A 23,924-nucleotide genomic window follows, 5' to 3' on the forward strand; every position below is an offset into this window, starting at 1 on the left:
AGATGGGAGGTCCCTCCAGAAAAAGGAGATATTAATAATGAAACGGAGTGGTACATATTTTTCAACAACATGGGCCTTGACCTTCTAAAATTCCTCATTGTTATGAAAAAGAAGCAGCTCATCCATCTTGATGCAGAAATCAACAGGGTGAGAGGAAAACTGGCACCATACAAGGACTCAGAATTAGGTTTCAGAATCTAACTGTCTGAAACTATCTAGAAGGCATAGAAAAAGAGCAGAGAATAAAAAAAAAAAAAAAAAAAAAAAAAAAGGAAAAAATACATAAGAGATTGCAAAGATTACCAGGACAATTGTGTGTCAAGATGCAAGCCTCTAAAACGGATTCCAATGATTCACCATCATATAACAAAACCGTAACACCTGCGAATAAACCTACCACACAACATTTTTACAATAACAGAGGGAAAAAGAATAAGAGTCATAACAAATTCTTGACTCCTGTTATTATTATTATTATTATTACATCGAGTTTATAAAGCGCCAAAGGGTTTGCTCAGCGCTGTACAATAGGGGGGGACAATACATGGCACAGTACAACAAAGACAGACAGCGTACGAGGGGTAAGAGGGCCCTACTCTTAAACCATTCAGGATATAAGCCTCAAATACCATTACATAATAGATATGAGCCATTACAAAACTTCGATAATGAAGATTATGGCGATAGAGACATGAGATGGAATCCCATAGAACATGGGCATCCATACCAACCATCAAGGAATAATTACAATTCACAAAAGAATTGGCGAACACTCAGGAAACAGCCCCATCAAACCATGAGACCAAACCAATATAATACCCCCAGAAGACTTCGGGGGACACCATGTAATTTCAATAAACAAGAGAATAGGACATATCATCCCAACCACAGAGAGGATGTTAGTTCAGAGAGTTATAACCCTAAACCACATATGAACCATTCCTCATACCCTCCTTTTTTAGGGGAAGGAAGGCAAAAGAATTAATGGGAACAAAAAAGAGAAGGACTTAATCAGCAAGGGAATCTTCAACCTTAGTAATGTCCAATTATCACAACATGAATTGAGATTATTAGATAAAAGAACTTAAATACACCCCCAAAGTTGGACTTAACAAGTTCCAGACATACATAAATATCCACAAGTTTGTGAGAAAAATTTCCATTAAAAGACTTTTTTTAAAAATCCTGTTGCGGTAACCCATACAAGCAATGGTATGGTTAACTCCAATTTAAGAAACGCCTCACTTTTTAATCCCCCACCGCAGTCCCATTCTTTTATTAATGTTTTTAAAGAAACTGTTTTAAAAGATATACAAGCTCTTAAACTTAAACGTCCTTATAACCCTAAGAACATTCAAGCTGGTCTCAAAACCCTTCTAGATAATAAAGATCTGGTCATCAGGCCAGCAGACAAAGGGGGAGGGGTCGTGGTTTTAAACAAATCAGACTATGTGGCAGAAGTTCATAATATACTGAACGATAAGGAAACATATTGTGTGTTACCCAAAGACCCCCTACCTACTTATAAGAAATCTCTTAGGAATATTATTAATAAAGGGTATATGCACAATATTGTCACTAAGAAAGAAAAAAATCCTATGCCCTAAGGCGCCCAGACTCCCTATACTTTGTTGTTTACCAAAAATCCACAAGGATCCCGTCCACCCACCAGGAAGGCCGATAGTAAGTGGTATCGGATCGTTGTGTTCGAGAGCAGGAGAGTACATAGACCACTTCTTGCAGCCTATAGTATGTACTACCCCTTCAATCTTAAAAGATACCAAACAAGTGCTTAATGATATTCGAGACATTCAACTTAACTCAGAACAAGTAACATATCTAGTTACTGCCGACGTTGCATCGCTGTATAGTAGCATTAATCACAACGATGGGATGTACGCAGTAGAATACTATTTGAACGAGACCTCACATATCCCAGAAGTACAGAGGCACTTTATCTTAGAATTACTCGATTTTGCAATGCACACCAATTATTTTTGGTTTAATCGAACTTATTACTTACAAAAGAGAGGAGTGGCTATGGGAGCTAAATTTGCTCCCAGCCTGGCCAATCTCTTCATGGCCAGGTGGGAGGAAGATTTGATATATGCGAGGGACTGGCCCGAGCTAAAATTCTATAGGCGATATATAGATGACATTTTACTATTATGGGAAGGAGAGGAGCGTTCTTTGGTTATATTCTTTAGAACCCTTAATAATAATAATAATTTAAATATCAAGCTGTCCTATGAATATAGCACAAAAGAAATACATTTTCTGGATGTAACGCTCATTAATAACAGAGACCACGTCATTTGTGAAGCATATTTTAAGAACACGGCTAGGAACAGCTTTATTCCCACAGATAGCTGGACCCCACCGATCTGAACAACCTTAGACCCATCTCCCTACTGCCATTTACTTCCAAGCTCCTTGAGCGCTTAGTCTACAATCGCCTAAGCGCCCACCTGACAACAACCTCCTCGATCCACTACAGTCTGGCTTCCGTCCCCTACACTCCACCGAAACCGCCCTACTCAAAATCACTGCTAACCGCCAAAGCTAATGGCCACTATTCAGTCCTCTTACTCCTCAACCTTTGACACAGTTGACCACCCCTCCTCAAACTACACTCCCTCGGCATCAGAGACTCCGCTCTCTCCTGGCTCTCCTCCTATCTATCCCAACGCTCCTTCAGCGTTACCTATAATGCCACCACCTCCCCCTCTCTGTTGGGGTCCCCCAAGGCTCTGTCCTCAGGCCCCTTCTCTTCTCCATCTACACCTCCTCCCTCGGCAAACTGAAACACTCCCACGGCTTCAACTACCACCTCTACGCCAATGACACGCAAATTTACCTCTCCACCCCTCACCTCACCCCCTCAGTCTCCGCCCGTATCACCCACCTACTGAACGACAGACTGGATGTCGCTCCATTTCCTCAAATTGAACCTTCAGTCTATCCTGAACTCAGCGGCCAGACTCATCCACCTCACCAACCGCTCCGCTTCTGCTAACCCCCTCTGTCATTCCCTCCACTGGCTTCCGATTGCCCAACGCTTTAAATTCAAACTACTAACACTGACATACAAAGCCATTCATAACGCTGCCCCAAACTACCTCACCGACCTGATACCCAAATACCACCCTACCCGTAATCTTCGCGCCTCACAAGACCTCCTACTTTCTAGCTCCCTGGTCTCCATCTCCCACACTTGACTGCAGGACTTCTCCAGGACTTCCCCCATCCTCTGGAACTCACTACCCCAATCCATCAGACTGTGACCTTCCCTCCTCACCTTTAGGCGCACCCTGAAAACCCATCTCTTCAGGGAAGCCTACCCCACCCTGACCTAACAGCCGATCTACACTCTACACTCCTCCTACCACTCCATCCCCCTCAGCCACTTCCTCCTGTACCACTATCCCCTCCCTCCTAGATTGTAAGCTCGAAAGAGCAGGGCCCTCGAACCCCTCGTGTTTTGTTACTGTATTGTCTCATGTACAGTCCCCTACTATAATGTACAGCGCTGAGCAAACCTTTTGGCGCTATATAATGTATAATAATAATAGCTGCCACCACCCTATGTGGCTAGCTAACATACCCAAGAGTCAATTTATGAGGGTTAGAAGAAATTGCACCAATCTGACATTTTATCATACCAAGGCTGATGTATTAAAAAATAGGTTAATTGAGGTTACGATGAGGCTAAATTAAATATTGAAATGGATAACGTAGCCAAGATGAACAGAGATCACATGTTATCCAATTCCACTATTCAGAGAACAGGTAAAATTTGTCCATTAGTGACAACTTTCTCACTTCAGTATAAAGCGATTAAAATTATAAATAAGAATTGGAGTATTCTGAGGGCAGATCCTATTTTATCGAAAGTACTACCAGAAAAACCTGAGATTGTTTGTAAAAGAATTCCCACCCCTCGTAATAGGATTGCACCCAATATTATAGACCCCCCCAATACGCTCTACTTTCTTCTCACAAATTAAGGGGTTCTACCCCTGCAAGAAATGTGCGATACGTCAAAGTAAAATTCAACCCAAAAAGATAGAAACTTTCTCATCTACCTGCACGGGACAAACATATGAGGTTTCTTCTTTCATCCCTTGCAATAGTAAATATGCAGTCTATCTCCTCGAATGTCCATGTAAAAGACAATACATCGGACGCACCACCCGGCGTTTGAGGGATCGATTTAGGGAACACGTTTAGAACATCAAAAAAGGCTTCAAGGAGCACTCTTTGTCCAAACTTTATCGATACCATCATAATCGTGACCCCTCAACACTCAAATTCAGGGTCAAATAAGACCAGATTGGTCTCCCAGGCTGAGACCAAATGGATCTTCAATATGAGGACTTTGACTCCGGTTGGACACAATGTAGATATTGATTTAAATTGCTTTATCAATAACAGTTAGGAATTTGTGTCCATATATTATACATCTCAGATAGATTATGGACTTTAGCTTTATTCGGCCTTGATGTTAAGTGTATTTCAGTACATCCTGGTCTATATGCGTTTAGTTGTAATCATCACTATTGCTCATTAGGTACTATCATATTTTTATTAATTAATATACATTATATACTATTCCTCCCCCTCTCTTTTTATGGAGCATTATTTTGAGGCATCCTGATCTATACACTTCTTTTTTATCATTTTTAAGCATTTTATTGCTTTTTAGGTATTTTTTGTACCCTCTTTTTTTACATTTTTCTATATTTATATTTCACACATTGTTTATCTTCTTTTTACTATGTGGATTGGATATTACTATTAAAATCCCCATTTTTATTTTTACTTGTTTGTATGACTTATGAGTTAAATGCATCCAGATATTATTTTACCATGGATGTATTTCAAATATGGTTACTTTTATTTTATATGTATTTTATGGATACATCACTTATTGTGTTTTATACATGTAATTTGTGGTCCAGACGGCTTTTATATATTTACATTACACACATTTTTTATATTTAATATGCACTTTAATTTCCAGTAATGAGGGATGAATTACATAATGTAGATTGAGACGATATAGTCTCTTTTGCCACATTGGTTTGGCATGTATATCTTTCCCCTATTATATTCAGGGAAAATGGCACCCATATGTGCGCAATGCGCCAATGGTGGCGCATTATTAAGGATTAATTATATGTCTATTAGCTTTAAAAATGGAAGGCAACCTTGCCATCTTACTGTCCAAGTTGCTGCAATAGTATTCTTACTGGTTTTTAAATAGATGACCATGGGTTGTGACAATATTAATATACATAGCCGTCTGTACTACTTTTGGGACTAAGGAAAAATGGCGTCCACGCGTGCACAGTACAAGCGCCGGTTCGTTGTGTATACTTCCCCCAATAAACTTAGTGAAAATGGCGCCCGCGCAATGTGCATAGTAGCAGCGGCGCATTTTTAACATCGATTAAAAACAATTGGATACCCATTGGTTTTGTGGACATAAGGCAATTCTGCCATTTCAATGCCTGAATTGCCATATGTGTATAATTGTCTGCCCTTTAGCATTTGGCCATCATTTACATGCACAGCCGTCTGTATTGTTTCCTCCACTGGAACTAAGGGAAAATGGCACCTACACGTGCGCAGTACAATGCCGATATTAAGCTGTACATTTTTATTACTTTGGACCAAGGAAAAATGGTGCCCGCGGTTTCGCACTTGCGCTGTGCTTCGGCAAGATGGCACACGATCATTTTTGGCACTTTTTTCAAAATTTCCAGAGGATATAAATAGCATGGTTTAGACGTCAGGCTGCACATAGGCATACCCCTTTTGAGAATGAACGCTTAGTTCAAAAAAAGTGTCAAGGAGGAGCCCCTGTAAGCCGCTGACATCAAGCCGTCGGATCACGGAGGTCCGACGGCCACCCAATGATACCAGCTGGTCAGTTTGCTTTGTATGCAATTGTCATTGTATTGCTTTTACTACATACTGCAGTTTTGTACGTTTTTTGGATTCATTCCTTTTTATTATTACTACTAATAAAGTACCATCGAAATACTACATTATGGGATGATCCCTAATTCTTGCTCTGTACCGAGCACCTTAATCCCCTAGCGATCGCCAGTGAGCATCCCAGTGCCTGGAAGAGGCTGAACTATCTATATTGGCTATTATATCCTGGTACCTAAGGAAGGCCATCAACCCCCAGGCTACATCCCGGACTACCCCTAAGATTATATAATACAACGCGCTTTTTTATTAGCGCATCTTGTGAGTGCACATTTTATATATTTATTGGCACACCCACCTAAGGAGTATAAGCACACTGGGACTTTACTGAAGTCACCTGGAGATCTGTTTCTAAGATTTTAATGACTTTTATGATCTTAACGCATTTTATAGTTATGTGTTTATTATGGACATTTGCACCTTCATTTATATATGTATCTGTCAGACCATAACGCACTTACAATCACTGTGCGAGTATTTTATATGAGCAAGACGCATTTATTAGCTATGTGCATTTATGTCATTTGTGTTTTTATTTTATTTATAATTTTGTGCATTTATTTTTATTCTTATCATTGTTTTAGCGCTGCACCATTATTTTTTAGATATTCCTGTAATTATGCTCCATTACTTAACACCATTTAAACAGACCTCACCACTTGGAACTGTGCCTCATTCTTCTGGATGGGCTGTGTGAATATATTGAAAATGAACATCTTGCCTAGGATTCTATTATCTGCAAATGGTACCTATATCCTTACCCCAGTTCTTTTTGAGCCTCAAAAGTCTCTTCCTATGCTTTTTCTGGAATAAGCTTCGCCCTCGCCTGGCATTTCACATTTTGAAGCGCCCTAAACGAACGGGTGGTATAGGTATCCTTGCCATTCGCCGCTATTATGAGGCCATGGTGTTACACAGGATATTAGATCGGCACTGTCATGTTAAATATAAACTCTGGGTTCCTCTAGAGAAGTTTTTGGCTGGACGTAATCCATCTCATGCCCCATGGCTGCCCCACTCAGAGGCCTTGCTGTATACCGCTTCCCCCACTATCGCCCATGCCTTGAGTCTGTGGGATGTATTAAACAGACAAGGGCAATTGCAACCTCTGGTCTCCCCCCTTGCCCCTCTAGGGGTTTTTTCCTGGTTTGAACCAGGAGAACAACTTTCATTCTTCAGGTCATGAGCGGTGGATGGTGAGATGCAATGTGGTAGGTTTATACAGGAACAGGGTCTACTTTCCCTGGACGTGCTACAGGAGCAATATGGGCATTTACCGATGGATAGCTGGCACTACAGACTGCTCCATAATTTTGTTCATAACCAGTCCTCCAAAAGTCACCTTCCTTCTACCATGACACCATTTGAAAAACTTTACATTGGGAACGTCCCAGTCCGTCACTCCCTTTCATTGCTGTACAAACTGCTCCAGTCAGAGGATGTGGCTGGGAGACCTTGTGCACATGGGATTGGGAGCGAGACCTGCAGCACCACTTTTCAGATACTCAACTTTACCGCTTAACCCATACCAGTTCGGTCGACACAAAAATGCAATTAAAATGGTTATAAACTGCTCGCTCGCTAGTATCTAGTCCCTTCTAAACTTGTTAAGAGTTACCCTTCTGTGTCTAGCCTATGTTGGAGAGAGTGTGACCATCATGGTACCTTCCTCCACATTTGGTGGGAGTGCCCCAAGCTACATGCCTTCTGGTAGGACATTCGAACTCAAATTAAAACTATCCTTAAAATTGATGTTCCAGATTCCCCTCTGCCGTTTCTGCTCCAAGTGTCCTCCATTCCTCTTAGCCACTACAGGAAGAGTGTTTTTTCACATCTCTTGAACGCAGCATACCACTTGATCCCAATGTATTGGAAAAAGCCTCTGGTTCCTGTCCAAACCGAATGGATCAAACTGGTAAACACTGGAGGCAGAGGAATGGATGGCCACATGTAAGGACCGACACAGCAAGTTTTATTCCATTTAGGCCACATGGATTCACTATACTTCAGGGACCCCAGGAACCTATGGGACCCCGCAACCCCTCCTACAGGCTCCTAACACTAAGTGGTGGGGGGTGTTGCGACCTCAAGTCCACTCACCCCCGGAGCACCCATTCCTAAACTTCCATGTACCTGAAGTCCTATGATATTTGTACCCAAGCTATTACATGTCTATTGGCTGAGTCAGACCTGTGAGTCAGATTTTCTTGTCGATTTTCCTACATAACAGAGCAGCTGCGGTCTTTTTCCCTTTTAAATATTGTTTGAGCTTTCTGTTTTGTTTATGCTCTCTTGCTCATGGCTATTAGGTAGAGATTCTTACTCTCTCACCTATGTTGAACTTGGTCCCTCCCCTTGCTCCCTCTTCACTGGCTGAGATTGACAGTAGCAGGAGCTGAAGCTACCACTGATGCTTCAGCCAATGAGGATCGCTGGATCAAGATGGGGCTCAGGTAAGTTTTTGGGGGGTTGCTGCAAACAGAAGGTTTTTTAAAAAAAATAAAAAACCTTGAGCTTTTACAACCACTTTAAAATCTGCATTTTGGCTTTAAAAGAAAAAAAAAGCCACTAAAAAACCCCTAGCACTTTATTTTCTAAAGCCAGAGGGCCGTGGAATAAAAATATGACAGTTGTGCCACTTATCACAACTGGTAAGGGAAAATATTATGAATTTTAGTGCACACAAACCATTTAATCCCCATTTTTTTCTGTTTAAAATAAAAGATACCAAAAACTGTCAATAGGTGACAGTTTAATGGCTGTTAAACGTGTCAGCTGTTTGTCGGGCCAAGCGATTCCAGCACTGGATGGTTTCTCACGGTGTGTGTTTTTTACAGTTATACTGGCTTCCCTGGTCTGAGGAGGGCTGCATCTAAAGTCAGGTTGTTCAATTAAGCTTTGACAATAAAACTGAAAAGCTGATTGGTTACTATGCCAGATTCTGTGTGCATCAGTTTTAGTAAACCTCTCCAAATGTGTTGAGCAATAGTTTACATACACATCCTATGTGCTTATTTGGCTTCCTGTATGTGTGCGAAGGGGAAACTGGGGGGTGCTTGTGTGGTTTTTTTCCTTCTTTAGTCCACTTTCACATTTTTACCTTTTTTAATTGTATTTAACAAGTAGGCTGACAAGCTCCATATGTAATAGCACTGATCAGGTGCTTGCTTTATCCTCCTCAAGCTCCTGACATACTAGACACATCCAAAGACCTGCGGAGGACACATCTGAGTCTGGCATATTGGCCGAAAGCTGAACTTTCATATATGTCAAACTCTCAACTCCAATTCACATTCCATAAGGGCTTGTTCACCCCAGTTTATGAACTGCAATGCAGCAGCTGGCATGTGGTACAGTCCAGCTGGACCAGTGCAGTGTTGATGGACATAGATAAACTATAGTCCGTAGGGTTCAATATTGAATTAGCCCACCCTTGGGGGAAAAAAAAAAAAAAAAAAGTTCTTGACAATAAAAGTTTTTTTTTTATCAAGTAATCCCATTTCCTGTTTTTGAAGGTTTATAAAACAACAGTAACTAATTGTATAATTACCTGTTCGGAATACTTATATGAGGATATGTCATCTTGAGAAGATACAGCCCGGCCCATTTCATCCTGAAGTGACTGAAAAAAAAAAAAATAGATTCAAATTACAGATGCATTTAAATATTTAGATACTTATTCAGCACTTGGTTTGGAGAGGGATCAACAAGGCCTATAGTGATAATACGACTATCCCCACTGTGTCACTGATGTTTTGAGGGTGTGAGCTATAAAAAGGCACGGGGATCTTGTGAAAATTGATGGCAAGATGAATAAAGCATGTCATGAGAAAATACTGGCAGACTGGCAAAGCTGCGCATGGGAAGTTCTTGGATGTTACAGCAGGACAGTGACCCTAAGCACAAGGCCAAGTTGACCTCGGATATCTCCCCAAATAAAAACGCCATACCTAGTCGGCTCCAGGTGCAGGAATCACAGCTGTTCCCACGCCTGCAACCAACCCCATGGGGGGGGGGGAATGGGAACGAATGCATCCCAACCTGCACTGTGCTCACGGGTGAGGGAACCACACAGAAACCCCGTCAAAAAGACCATTCACGCGGATGTGGTCTGGAAAGGGTGCATGCACCTTTTCCTTGCGAGACATGTGGCACAGTAGCCCATTAATTTGCCTGCAGTCTTGTTCACACAGGGCATACTACAGTGTACACTCTTGCGAGGCCATGTTTACCTTCATGGGAATGCCTAGGTGTTCCATGCATCCCCATGCAGGTATTTCCACTGATGTCAATTGGGCCGCTGCTCCCAATTTGACATCCATGACATGCTTTCAGAAAATTTATGGTATAGGGGGGTCTTTTACAAATTATGAAAGCTATAAGGGAATAATAGTAACCTCAGATTTTTAGAGTAAATGCTGTTTATTTACAGTTTTGTGCACCTTCACTTTTCACCATTTACTAAAAAAAGTAAAATTTAAAATTTACAAATCTTTATTTATTAACTGAATACAGTTTTAGCTTTTATATCTAGCAGGAATTTAGTAAGTGTGTATTTTTTGCGAAAAAATTGTTTTAAACATAAGTGAAAACTATCACAGGGCCTAAAAGGAAAAAAAAAAAAAAAAATCAGTAGCACCTCTCGTTCTACTGGTCCTATGCTTTCACAAAATGTATTGTTTAGGGGATCTTTCACAAACTCTGAAAGCTGTAAGGGACAAAAAAAAAAAAAAAAAATAAGCTTGCAAAAAATGATATGGTCACCTGACTTTAAAAGTGGAGTGCAGGGCCTGCCAGCAAAAGGGTTAAACCCAAAAGCAAATATTATAAAGCAGCTTACCAATTATATGTGATGGCTGCATTAGTTTTTTTAACTTTCAATTTTCACCTAGCGTTCTTGTTAGTAAGCTTTGTTTTTCAAAAGAACAAGCTATTCTGCAGATGTAACATTTAGAGGGTTGAGGCAAACCAAGCACCTCTGAAAAGGGGTGCTTATAATTAGCTTGTATTTAACTAAAACCTTTATCCCAAAATGAAAACTGTTGCTGTAACCGTTTAAACAGTGTTCGCTTGAATTTAGCATCAGTCTGTTAGCACACTAACATATTTAAATATACTAACAGTACCCTCCCCCCAGAATGACAATGCTGTTGTCCAAAAGTCTGTGTTATGTCTCCACCCAGGGTCCAGACATTGCAGAAAAAAAAAAAAAAAAACTAATGCAGCTGCCACATCTAAATGATTGGTAAGCTGCAATATATTTAGAGATTTGGTTTTACTACCGCTTTAATTGTACCGCCGCTTTAAGTGCACATGATACCAATACAATCATATCTTGTGAACCATAAATAAAGAAAATATTAACGGTTTCTGGGTTGCAATTTTATTGCCAGGCTGTCTGGAAGTATGCAGGATTCCCTGTCTCCAGTGTGGAGGAATCTTCTCTTCGGACCTATTTGGGGCCAAATCTTATCAATTTCTTGCACTGCGGACTCTGCAATTATAACATGACTTGTATGGCCAAGGTCTCTTGGAGTGCTGGTGGCAGTACACACACACACACACACACACACACACACACACACACACACACACACACACACACACACACACACACACACACACACGTGTGTATTGAACATGTCACCATTTTTCTCAGTAAATAGATTTCTAAAAAGGCGCTGACATGACATTTTCACCACGTTGGTAACAACCCATGCAATCAATGCAAAGAAACCAAAACAAAAAAGTTCAGAAATTAAATTCCTAATTTTCTATTGGATTCAAGTCAGGTGATTGACTGGGCAATTCTAGAAAATGTATTTTCTGTCTTTAAAACCAAAATAGAGGAGTTTCCTTGGCTTTGTGTTTGGGATCATTGTCTTGCTGTAATGTCCACCCTTGTTTCATCTTCAATATCGTGGCAGATTGAATCAAGCATGTCTTGGTACATTTTTCCATTTATCCTTCCTTCAATGAAATGAAGTTTGCAAGTACCATTTGCTGAAAAACAGCCCACACCATGATGTTCCCACCTCCAAACTTCAATGTTGGTATAGCGTTTTTGGGGTGATGTACAGTGCCATTTAAACTCCAAAACACAATGTGCATTATGGCATACAGAGAGTTCAATTTTAGTCTCATGTGACCAGACTATATTCTCCCAGTATTTCACAGGCTTGTCTAAATGTTGTACAGCAAATTTTAAATGAGCTTCAACATGCTTTCATAAGTCACGCACGAATATATAAATTGTGGTTGCACCGCCACAAATGTTAAATCAATAATTCTGACTGCTCCAGACCTGACAGCTTACCCAGAGATGTCCTAGTCAAGCCTCACTTCATTCATTCGTTCTACCTCTCCATTATTCTACCCATCACTATTGAGATCAGACTTGTTGTCCTAGTTGAGCCTTTAGAGAGAGATACAGTCAGGTCCATAAATATTGGGACATCGACACAATTCTAACATTTTTGGCTCTATACACCACCAAATGGATTTGAAATGAAACGAACAAGATGTGCTTTAACTGCAGACTGTCAGCTTTAATTTGAGGGTATTTACATCCAAATCAGGTGAACGGTGTAGGAATTACAACAGTTTGCATATGTGCCTCCCACTTGTTAAGGGACCAAAAGTAATGGGACAGAAAAATAATCATAAATCAAACTTTCACTTTTTAATACTTGGTTGCAAATCCTTTGCAGTCAATTACAGCCTGAAGTCTGGAACGCATAGACATCACCAGATGCTGGGTTTCATCCCTGGTGATGCTCTTCCAGGCCTCTACTGCAACTGTCTTTAGTTCCTGCTTGTTTTTAGGGCATTTTCCCTTTAGTTTTGTCTTCAGCGAGTGAAATGTCCATCTGCACTGTGAAGCGGCGTCCAATGAGTTCTGAAGCACTTGGCTGAATATGAGCAGATAATATTGCCCGAAACACTTCAGAATTCATCCTGGTGCTTTTGTCAGCAGTCGCATCATCAATAAATACAAGAGAACCAGTTCCATTGGCAGCCATACATGCCCACGCCATGACACTACCACCACCATGCTTCACTGATGAGGTGGTATGCTTAGGATCATGAGCAGTTCCTTTCCTTCTCCATACTCTTCTCTTCCCATCACTCTGGTACAAGTTGATCTTGGTCTCATCTGTCCACAGGATGTTGTTCCAGAACTGTGAAGGCTTTTTTAGATGTCGTTTGGCAAACTCTAATCTGGCCTTCCTGTTTTTGAGGCTCACCAATGGTTTACATCTTGTGGTGAACCCTCTGTATTCACTCTGGTGAAGTCTTCTCTTGATTGTTGACTGACAAACATACACCTACCTCCTGGAGAGTGTTCTTGATCTGGCCAACTGCAGTGAAGGGTGTTTTCTTCACCAGGGAAAGAATTCTTCGGTCATTCACTACGTGGTCTTCCGTGTCTTTTGGTGTTGCTGAGCTCACTGGTGCATTCCTTCTTTTTAAGAATGTTCCAAACAGTTGTTTTGGCCACGCCTAATGTTTTTGCTATCTCTCTGATGGGTTTTTGTTTTTTCAGCCTAATGATGGCTTGCTTCACTGATAGTGACAGCTCTTTGGATCTCATCTTGAGAGTTGACAGCAACAGATTCCAAATGCAAATAGCACACTTGAAATGAACTCTGGACCTTTTATCTGCTCATTGTAATTGGGATAATGAGGGAATAACACACACCTGGCCATGGAACAGCTGAGAAGCCAATTGTCCCATTACTTTTGGTCCCTTAACAAGTGGGAGGCACATATGCAAACTGTTGTAATTCCTACACCGTTCACCTGATTTGGATGTAAATACCCTCAAATTAAAGCTGACAGTCTGCAGTTAAAGCACATGTTGTTTGTTTCATTTCAAATCCATTGTGGTGGTGTATAGAGCCAAAAATGTTAGAATTGTGTCGATGTCCCAATATTTATGGACCTGACTGTAAATGGATGTGTGAAATCTTAATATCCACCCTAACCCCCCACCCCCACTTCTTTTAACAATATGGATTTGGGTCAGAGCAGAAAATGTGTGCCACTCTTCATGGGTTTACCCTTATCTCGCAGATGGTAGTGACTTCACTCCTTTTATTTTGGGACTTGTTCCCCTCAACTGGTTACGGTTCAGTTGTTATATGTTGTGCTCATTGAGCACCCTATACTCGAATGTGTGCCATCACTGAGCATATCTACCCCTCCAGTTTTAAAATACTGAACCATAACGTTCAACGTCTAAAAACTCTCCCACTAGGCACACAAAGGCCTTTCACTATTATCACAAACTAAGTATTATATTTTGTTACGCCAAGAAACCTTTCACCTGTGTCTCGGCTCCTAATGTCAAATATCGCACCTTCTTTCGTGGCAAAAGCCCACATACAAAACAAAGCACGGCGATCTGTATTGCAAAAAAGATCCCTTCACACCCAATGTAAAAGACAGACAGCAGATACCATTTGGTGGCTGGGAGACTCAACGAACAGGCAGTCACTCCAATCTCATACTTGGCTCCCAACACGGGACAAGGTGGATAGGTCACGTTATTAGGCGGAGATAGCAATACCGCATTAGACCAAATATTATAGAAATCCAACCCCAATAAAGCAATCTTAAAGCAGACCATAAAAGAGTAGTAAACTGGCAAGGATATTACACTCCTGTGACTTCATAGATGGTGGGAGACTGTAATCCTGTGACCAGAAACCATACATTCTATTCCCATGTACACAACACATACGCATGAATAGACCATATTTTCACTCCCTCCGTTGCTCCCATTCAACTCTTCTGCCAAAATTATCATTTCCCTGTTAGTCTCCTTATGTGATCTATGGTTCATACCACAGGCCTCCTCATACAGACTTAAAGGATAAGTGAACCTTTAAAAAAAAAAAAAAAAAAAAATTTGCAAATTCTTTTCAGTAAAAAAAATTGCAGTTATAACACAGGTGCAATGTCAAAAGATGTTCCATGGTCCACTGGTAGGAATATCAAATTATATTGGCCTGCTCACAAGGAGGGGGGAGAATCGGGGGGGAGCTGCAAGAGTAGGAACATGTTATACCCTAAAATGGGTGGACATGTCCCTAAAGGTGAATTTATCCTTTAATGCATCTCTACTCAACAACCCCATAATCTTTACAGAAACTGAAAAAGAACTACAATACTTTCATGAAAACCCTCCACTGACATCTCAAGTACAAATTGGGACATTCATAAGCAACTATTTGGGCACATCATCAAACAGGAATGGGAGCTACAATGCTTTAAGCCTGAGCAGAAATCAAATCAGATAGACCTCAAAAAAGACAGATTTGGCACACACTGCCTTGAATCTCATCTTAAGAGATTTTTTTTCATGATATCCTGCTTCTTTTCGTGGCATGTGACCATGTGAGAATTAATGGAGAATTAATTCACTGAGTGGGGAGGTCAGGCAGCCATGGAAAGCCTTAACCCAGCAATGGGCAAACTACGGCCCGGCGGACCTTTTAATCCGGCCCGTGGAGCGTGATGTGAGGCTGTCAGGATGTGTGTAGGTGGGGCAGCGTGACGAACGTGAGGGGAGCTAGGCTCCTCTCACAGTCCGCCCTGAAGACCGGAACGGCGCGGGAACACGGCGAGAGGAACGCGCGGAGCAAAGGTAAGTAAATTGACACAGGGGGGACTTACTATAGGGGGGATGAATTACTATATGGGGGATGAATTACTATATGGGGGATGAATTACTATGCTTACTATGGGGGAATATTACTATACTTACTATGGATGACACATACACATCATTCATCTACTCTTGGTCCGGCCCCCGGGTCCAATATATGAACCCATTGAGGCCCTCAAGTCAAAAAGTTTGCCCACCCCTGCCTTAACCCATTGAAAGCACTGGGCCCGACAATTTATCTGGTCATTACTATAGAAAATATTCAGAGGTCTTATTTCCCCAATCACGCTCTTTTGAGGAAAGGCTCCTTTTAACCTCCGCTTGAAAACAATGCACTCATACACATCATACCAAAATCAGGTAAAGATCATGGAGATTGTGCTGAATACTGCCATATTTCACTCAAATGTAGATTGCAAAAATCATAATCAAAACCTTAGCCACCAGAATAAACACTTTCTAAATACATTCACCCAGACCAAGTAGGGTTTTGTCCCATGTGGACAAGCTCCTGACAAACCAGAGTGTCAATTGACATTTCAGAATTGCAAAGGACATGAGAAGGGCCACGATGTTGTCAATAGACCTTCATAAGGCTTTCAACTCCCTGTCATGGGGCTACCTTTTCTACACTTTGCAGTGATATGCATTTTGCCCTAACTTTTTGATGCTATTCTGAAGGCTGTAGTGAATCTACAGCTCAACTGTTGAAGGGTTTAAGCTCCTAATACATCAACATACACAGAGGCATGCACCAAGGATGTCCCCTGTCCCCAATCCTGTTAATTTTAGCTCTAGAATGCATGGCAATTAAGCTCAGGTGTAGTACTGACAAAAAAGGCATTTATTGTGGGATCACAAACACAAGTACACCCTGTTTGCAGACAATATATTGAGGCTACTCTTCTCTCCCATTAACTTCTATTCCCAACTTATACACTGTTCTGCAACATTCAATTTCAATCTCAGGACTCAAAAGTCAATCATTCCAAATCATTAGCTTTAAGTATATCCCTTTAGGACCCCACCATCCATACTATACAAGACTCTTTCCCCTTTAAATGGTGATCTGAGGCCATCCCCTACTTCGGCATATATTTAACTCCCTCTACACACCTTGTACAAAAAAACAAAACAAAACAAAAAAAAAAAAAAAAAAAACAGTGAAACTCGTAGCTGTGGCCTTTTTAAAAAAACAGACACTCACCTGTCCAGGGATCCAGCATCATGCTTGCTCCAGTGGGTTTCGTCTCTGCTCTTCAGTCCCCAGCATCGGCTGCTACACTGGTCAGTCCACTGTGCCTGCTTGTGGTTTCACAGCCATCTGCCCAATGCACATGTGTGAGCCATGCAGTGCCTTGTGTATGGTCTTGCACTCTCTTGGGACTGGTCACATGTCCCAAGAGGCTGTAGGGAGAGAGGAGGAGGAAGGCAAACTTCTACTCCAATCTTCCACCTAGGCAAATGGAGCAGAAGTGGGAGCAGGTACCTGTCAAAATCAGTTACCCCCAAAACAGGTATGGTTTTACAGGTGGAGGTCACAGAAAAGATGAGTAGGGAAAACAATTTCAGACTGTTTTTCACTAGTTTTGCATTCGGCTAGGGTCAGTGTCACTACTGGTAGCATGAGGCGAAACCTGGACCCTTCAGAGGTTGCACAGGCAGTCCAACTCCTCCAGGATGGAACATCAATACAGGCCATTGCCAGAAGGTTTGATGTGTCTCCCAGCACAGTCTCAAGAGCATGGAGGAGATTCCAGGCAGTTACTCTAGGAGAGCTGGACAGGGCCGTAGTAGGTTCTTAACCCATCAGCAGGACTGGTATCTGCTCCTTTGTTGGAGGAACAGGATGAGCACTGCCAGAGCCCTACAAAATAACCTCCAGCAGGCCACTGGTGTGAATATCTGACCAGGAAGGAATTTTTTTTCCCTGCAAGAGCAAACTGGATCATGCTTTGTTGGGTTTTTTTTTTTTTGCCTTTCTCTGGATCAACTGTTGGAATAGGATTAACTATTTTTTTAATGGTTGAACTGGATCGACTTTTGTATTTTTTCAGCCAGACTAACTATGCAACTATAGGTCACTGGCATTCTGTGCTTTTCACAGATGAGAGCAGGTTGACCCTGAGAACATGTGAGAGACGTGAAAGGGTCTGCAGAAGCCATGGAGAATGTTATGTTGCCTGTAACATCATTCAGCATGACAGTTTTGGGGGGGAGGGGAGAAAAAAAAGGGGGGAGAGGGGAGAAAAAAAAGGGGGGAGAGGGGAGAAAAAAAAGGGGGGAGAGGGGAGAAAAAAAAAGGGGGGAGAGGGGAGAAAAAAAAAGGGGGGAGAGGGGAGAAAAAAAAAGGGGGGAGAGGGGAGAAAAAAAAAAGGGGGGAGAGGGGAGAAAAGGAGGAAAAGTGGGGGGGGAGAAAGAAAGGGAATATGAATGTTTGCTACTTACAATTATGGCCCCAGGCTGCTATCCTGTAGGCTCAGGCATCCAAGAACTGGAGCTGCTACTCTGTGCTGTATACTGTATTTAAATCTGCCACCGCCATAGCCCCTTTCACAGGAGTGTGTGAAGATCATCCTTTATCCACACACAGGATCATCATTAAGTATAATCGGTGTTCTGCAACAAGTAGTGGTGCAGTGACAGACCTTTGCATGGGGCTTCCTACTGTCTCTAGTCTGTCAAGCAGTACCCCAATGGTCAGTACGGTGTTGTATGGAATATGTACTTGAAATTTGAAGCTGCCGGCTGGCCAGGTCCCCATTAAGTGATGTGGCTCAGACCCCCTACATGAGGCCTGGTGGTACCCAGTTATTGGTGACCCCGACTACAGTCATTAGGTGAGTAGGCGGTACTGTACAATGAACAGGGTTAAGGAGTCCAGTGTAGTATTTTCATGATGCAACCAAATAAAATTACATTAAGGTTTCAAGGAAAGCAAATAAAAAAAAGATGGAAGTCTGCTAAACTGAGAAAAGATCATGTCATGTGGCTGGTGAACAATTTATAAGATGTTGGATCCTGCAGGCAGATATTTTCAGGCTTTCCACACTCTCCCTGACTTCTGCAAAGCTCACAGCATCCAAAGAAGACATGAACTCCAAGACCAGGCACATCCCCATCTCCATCACACTTGTACAGCATAGCAAGCAAGGAGGAAGCAGTCTCCTTCAGTCCACCACAGGGCAAATGAAAGTTACTGCTGAGGGAGGGGGAAAAGAATCATCCCAATCTGTGTCTGTCCAAATGACACATGACAACAATGTAACAAATCATTGTACCCCAATGTGCAGGCATTCGGCTGCAGCAGCAAATGTTGACGTGCCCCGATGTCTGTAGCATTGGGTAGGGCAATGACCTGAACAAAAAAAGGCAGGTGTCCAGGAGCGGGTTTGTTTTCCAGGATGCAGCCTGGGACAAGGACATGTTGAGACATTATATTAAAAATGTATTGGCTGACAGTTCTACCCTGTGCCTGAAGGTCAGCTTGAATTTGCCTTGAAGCCGATTGAGGTTCTTTATCCACCATTTGAACAATCCTTCATTGCAATCTTTGATCATTTTTTCTCTTTCATCCACATCCATAGAGATTCGCTACAGTGTCATGGGCTGTAAACGTTTTGACAATGTTGCACACAGTGGACACAGGAAAATCAAGATCTCTAGAGATAGACTTGTAACCTTGAGATTGTCCATGCTTTTCCACAATTTTTGTTCTGAAATCCTCAGACAATTCTTTGCTGCCCTTTCTCTTCTCGATGCTCCATGTGGCATACAAACAAAAGGTTGAGTCAATTTTTCACCATTTTACCTGGTTGCCGGTGTGATTTCTATATTGTCAGCACCTGTTGACCACTTCAGCTCTCACACCTGTTTACACCCAATGGAGCAGACCATATTTTCACATTTTTTGTTTTTCCATTTTTTCAAGTTTGATCAGTAATATTTTGAACACAAGTACTGTGGGAAAAACCCGTACATTTTATTCTGCTGCTTGTTCTATTTACTTCAACATTAAAATTACATTTTTGGTACAAAGCATGTTGAAGTTATTTACAACAAATATTTTTTTACATTTTGCATATATTTCATTTTTCTCATAATGCATCAGTAATTAAAGTTCTTACCGATTTAAAAATAAAACAGATATACCCTAAACCATATATTTAACAGTAAACCCCTAAAGATCAGGAATGTATATATGTGATTTATAATATATTTTTCCCCAACACAAAATTTAAAAATAGAAACCGGAAACAGGAGATGAAAATTTTAAAATGGTGCTTATACAAGGTGATCTACTGAAATGAATGGGTTAAGTAGTAAAATAAAGGTTAAATAAAGGCATGTCCTAGTTAATTAAGAGTTAACCAATTCCTTGTGCACACAAACATTCTTCTGTGTTAGATAAGACAGCTAGTGTGCTACTTCTGTTCATGTTTATAAATGTTACACTGAATGATCACTGATTGGCTGTCACAGTGATCATTAAATGAGGAAGGCTTCTGATTTGCTCCCAGTCATAGGATTGGGAGCTTATCTTTCTACAGATACCAGGTCTCACAGGGCTGTGCAGTGGAGAGGAGAAATTGAAGCCATCTCCTGGACACAGAGGAGACCTTTAAGTATAGAGGAGATTTTATGGACATGTGTAACATGCCGAAGGTAGGCAACTAGTTAATTGATAAAGGAAAGTTTCATTACAAATTACAGTAGCTTTACAAACTTGGAATACAATTATTTCTTACAATTTTGAGAAGCTGCTGATAATTTTGTGCAGTCCATTTTTGGAGTTTTGCATGGAATGTTAGATTTGGCTTTTTGTTTCTCCACATTTTTATGTCATACCAATACGAACAAAATAAACATGAGAATGCCTAAACATTTGTAATTGCAACAATTTTCTGGGCAAAGTGGTGCATTATCTGACAGAAATCAGGGGTGTCAATATTTTTGGCCATGACTGTATAACCCATTTTCAGTAAGGTCAGCATGTTCATATGGGATACCTCGGGTTTTGGGATTAGATTCCAGGTCACTGATAGAAGTAGTAGTGTAGATGTTGTGTTTTGTGTTTGGGTTGTATCCATAGAGAGTGCCATTCATAAAGTTTCTGGAGTTTCTTTTTTTTTTGCTTCTTATTCATGGCTCGTTTTTGCAGGGGCTTTTGTATAGTTTAATTTCATTTTTAATTTTGTTAGTGCTAGTAGTACTCTTGGAAAAATTAAGGAATTTTTTTTTTTTTTTTTTTTTTTTAACTACACATACTGTCACCTGTACAGTACAACCTCATCATAGGACTGGTGTGGTGGTGATTAGAGAAACTGACTTTTTTTTTTTTTTTTTTTTTTTACTCTGCCATCAGTGTACCCATAGTGTCAGACACTACTACTCGGGGGAGGACAGAATATGATCAAGTATTTTTTTTCTTTTTATACTTGTATTGCTTATAACAGTGATCACAATTATAAGCAATAGTTTTAACAGTCATGAATGGCTTTCATTCATGAGAGCTTGCTTAATATTGTGATGCTGTGATTGGCTACAGCTAAATCACAATAGTAAGCAAGCTTTGTTTTGCTTATATGTAATCACTATAATTTGACATAGCAATCATAATATCCCCAGCCGCTCACAGCAGCTGGATACTGAGCACAGTGATCCGCTGTGTCCACCATGCTAGTGTGCATGTGTACAGGTACGTCACAGTGCCTGGGGATGCTGCCCGACAACAGTAAATGTACCACAGCCAAACCACACAATGGAAGACCTTAATGTTTTAGTTCTTTAGAGATTATTTTAACATTCTGCTAACACTTTGTCCCCTTCTTTAAGGTCCAAGCAGTACTAATACACAAACTCCGAAAGCTTGTCCCGAAAAACTGGATGTGTGTGCAAATAAATAAAGCATTACGGACAATACTCACTTGTTCTCCCTATATTTCTAACATTGATGCAGGTGAAGGCAAAGGACTTAGTTCATATTTGGATGTCCTGAATGTTTTAAGCCCATGCTTTTTGTGTTGCTCCAGGGGAATGCTATAATTACCTAATTATCTGAGCGATTATATTTTTGTATGCAGCAAATGTTGATTGTTGTCATATGCAATGTTTGCATTTTCTGTACTTTATTTGAAATGCTTAATAAAAAATCCTTTCTAAAAGAAATAAGAAAGCAGGGGGCTGGCAGGATCACCAGGTATTTCACACAAAAGGGAGCAATAGAAAGAATCAATACTTTTAACACAATTACATGATACAGCAGACACCTATCAATAGTATGAAATGCTGGGGTAACATTCTGTAAGATAATTATGGCTTGAGTAGAGTTTCCTTTGTGCAGCTTAACATATCTGGTCACACCTACACTGCAGTACACAGTATCCGAAGGCTGGCCATACACTATAAGATTTTCGCACAGGAATATTTACATGAACATTCATATGAAAACTCTTGGTACAGTCAATGAATGGATGAATGTCATTCGAAAAGTTCACCACTTTTAACATTGTTTTAAAATAAATTAATTCCTCTATGAAAACCACCACCTGCGTGGTCAATAAATTCAGTAAAGAAAAATCATTTTCCTACCTGCTCCTTCAAATTTTCACATGACTGTGGTTACAAATGCATGTTGATTTGATCCCACCAACAATTAGAAAATCTAACAATGTTCCTAAACGAAAGTTTTTGGACAAAAATCTATGCATGTATGGCCAGCATAACAAAAAGCACAGAAGACAGACAAGTAATAAAAATAAAATACCAGATTCTGAGTGGATTCCGTCACACTATACAAAGAGGAGCTTTCAAATGCACCATCTGAAAACAAAAAGAAAAAAGCATTAGTGCATTACTAACAAGACACTTTACTTTAAAGCATAACTAAAAGGCAAAACTTTTTTTTTTTAGGTTTTGGATAGAGTGGAGAAAGATCAGAAGGCCTGTCCATTTTTATTGCTATCTGTGCCCTTGTTAAGGAGATTCCCTCTCTCTATTTATACTGTTTACCATTATTATTGAAAGTGAAAGTAAAGAAAATCCCAAATTTTGAGCTGTCCCAGAAGAGAAAGAGGGGAAGAAAGGGTAATCTTCCAATGGAGACATACGTTCTGATGACCTGGGGAATCCCCTTATTTGCTGAGATTTCCCCTCACTTCCGATTTGACTATGGGAAAGGAAGTAAAATTCCGTAATGGGACAGATGGCGAAAAATAAAATCTGACTGGGGTTATCACCCATGCGCACTAGCACACCCAGTCACTAGCCCACCGCATGCCCAGTGGATACAGCAGATCATGGTGCTCCGTTGCCGTGAGCAGCCGGGGTATCATGTGATCGCTATAACCAATCAGTGATCACAAATTATGTAAGCAAAAGGTCATGAATTTCATTAATTCATGAACAGCTTGCTCACTGTTGTGATGCCATGGTTGGCCCACAGCCATCACACTGTATCTGGCTCTCTGTACTAAGATTAGCTGTAGCCAATCACAGCAGTAAACCGCTGTCATGAATGAAAAACCAGTCATGACAGTTAAAGAAAAAAAGTTTTAAAAAGGTGAATTTTTTTTACACACATACTGACAGTCAGTATCCCTGATCACGGACACCAGTTATATGATGCTGTACTGCACTGCTGAACGTAGGTTAAAAAAAAAAAAAAAAAAAAAAAATTGTGAAAAAAAAAAAAAATTCTTAGAATTTCCACCAAAAAACGTTGACCAAAAAAAAAAAAAGAAAAAAGAAAAAAGAAAAAAAAAAAAACAAAAACTTACACTTCAAATACAATTTGTCATGCCTCTTACTAAATAGCTTTGACTGTTTACCGTCTTACTTTGTACTGTCCTAGCATTTTTAGGGCCTCAAGAAATGAGATGCAGAATTGATGTCAAAAACAGTCATTAGAATTGAGTACTTTTCAAAAATGTAGCAGAATACATATCAACCTAAATTTATGAAGAAGATGATTTGTTTGCAAAATGTTATAACAAAGAAAAAGTTTTGCTTATATAGCAAAAAAACAAAAAAACAAACAAAAAGAAAACCAACAGTTAGACTTACCGATAACGGCATTTCTACGAACCTTCCAGGACGGCACACCTGAGAGATGAGGGGCTCCTCCCTACAGGAAACAATCAATTTACAGCTGTTATAAGTCCCCTCCCTTCCCCTCCAGTTTGTAATAAAGTATCTACTGCAACCGGTCCACAAGGGGAATCATACATAGGCACTCACCCATTACAACTTT

At 40.6% G+C, this 23,924-nt stretch overlaps 1 protein-coding gene across 1 annotated transcript in view; it reads right to left on the reverse strand.

The window, feature by feature from the left end:
- LOC149461422 (UDP-N-acetylglucosamine transferase subunit ALG13-like) overlaps positions 1-23,924 on the reverse strand; it is a 180,923-nt gene that overhangs the window by 38,805 nt on the left and 118,194 nt on the right. Inside the window, exons 19-20 of the mRNA XM_089678257.1 lie at positions 22,440-22,495; positions 9,551-9,622 (exon numbers count right to left, since the gene is read on the reverse strand). Of these exons, the coding sequence (XP_089534383.1) occupies positions 9,551-9,622; positions 22,440-22,495 (128 nt within the window). The remainder of the gene's footprint in view (positions 1-9,550; positions 9,623-22,439; positions 22,496-23,924) is intronic.

This window comes from Staurois parvus, unplaced genomic scaffold (assembly GCF_062004578.1).
Source record: "Staurois parvus isolate SC_StPar_1 unplaced genomic scaffold, SC_StPar_1.0 ptg000202l, whole genome shotgun sequence".
NCBI lineage: Eukaryota > Metazoa > Chordata > Amphibia > Anura > Ranidae > Staurois > Staurois parvus.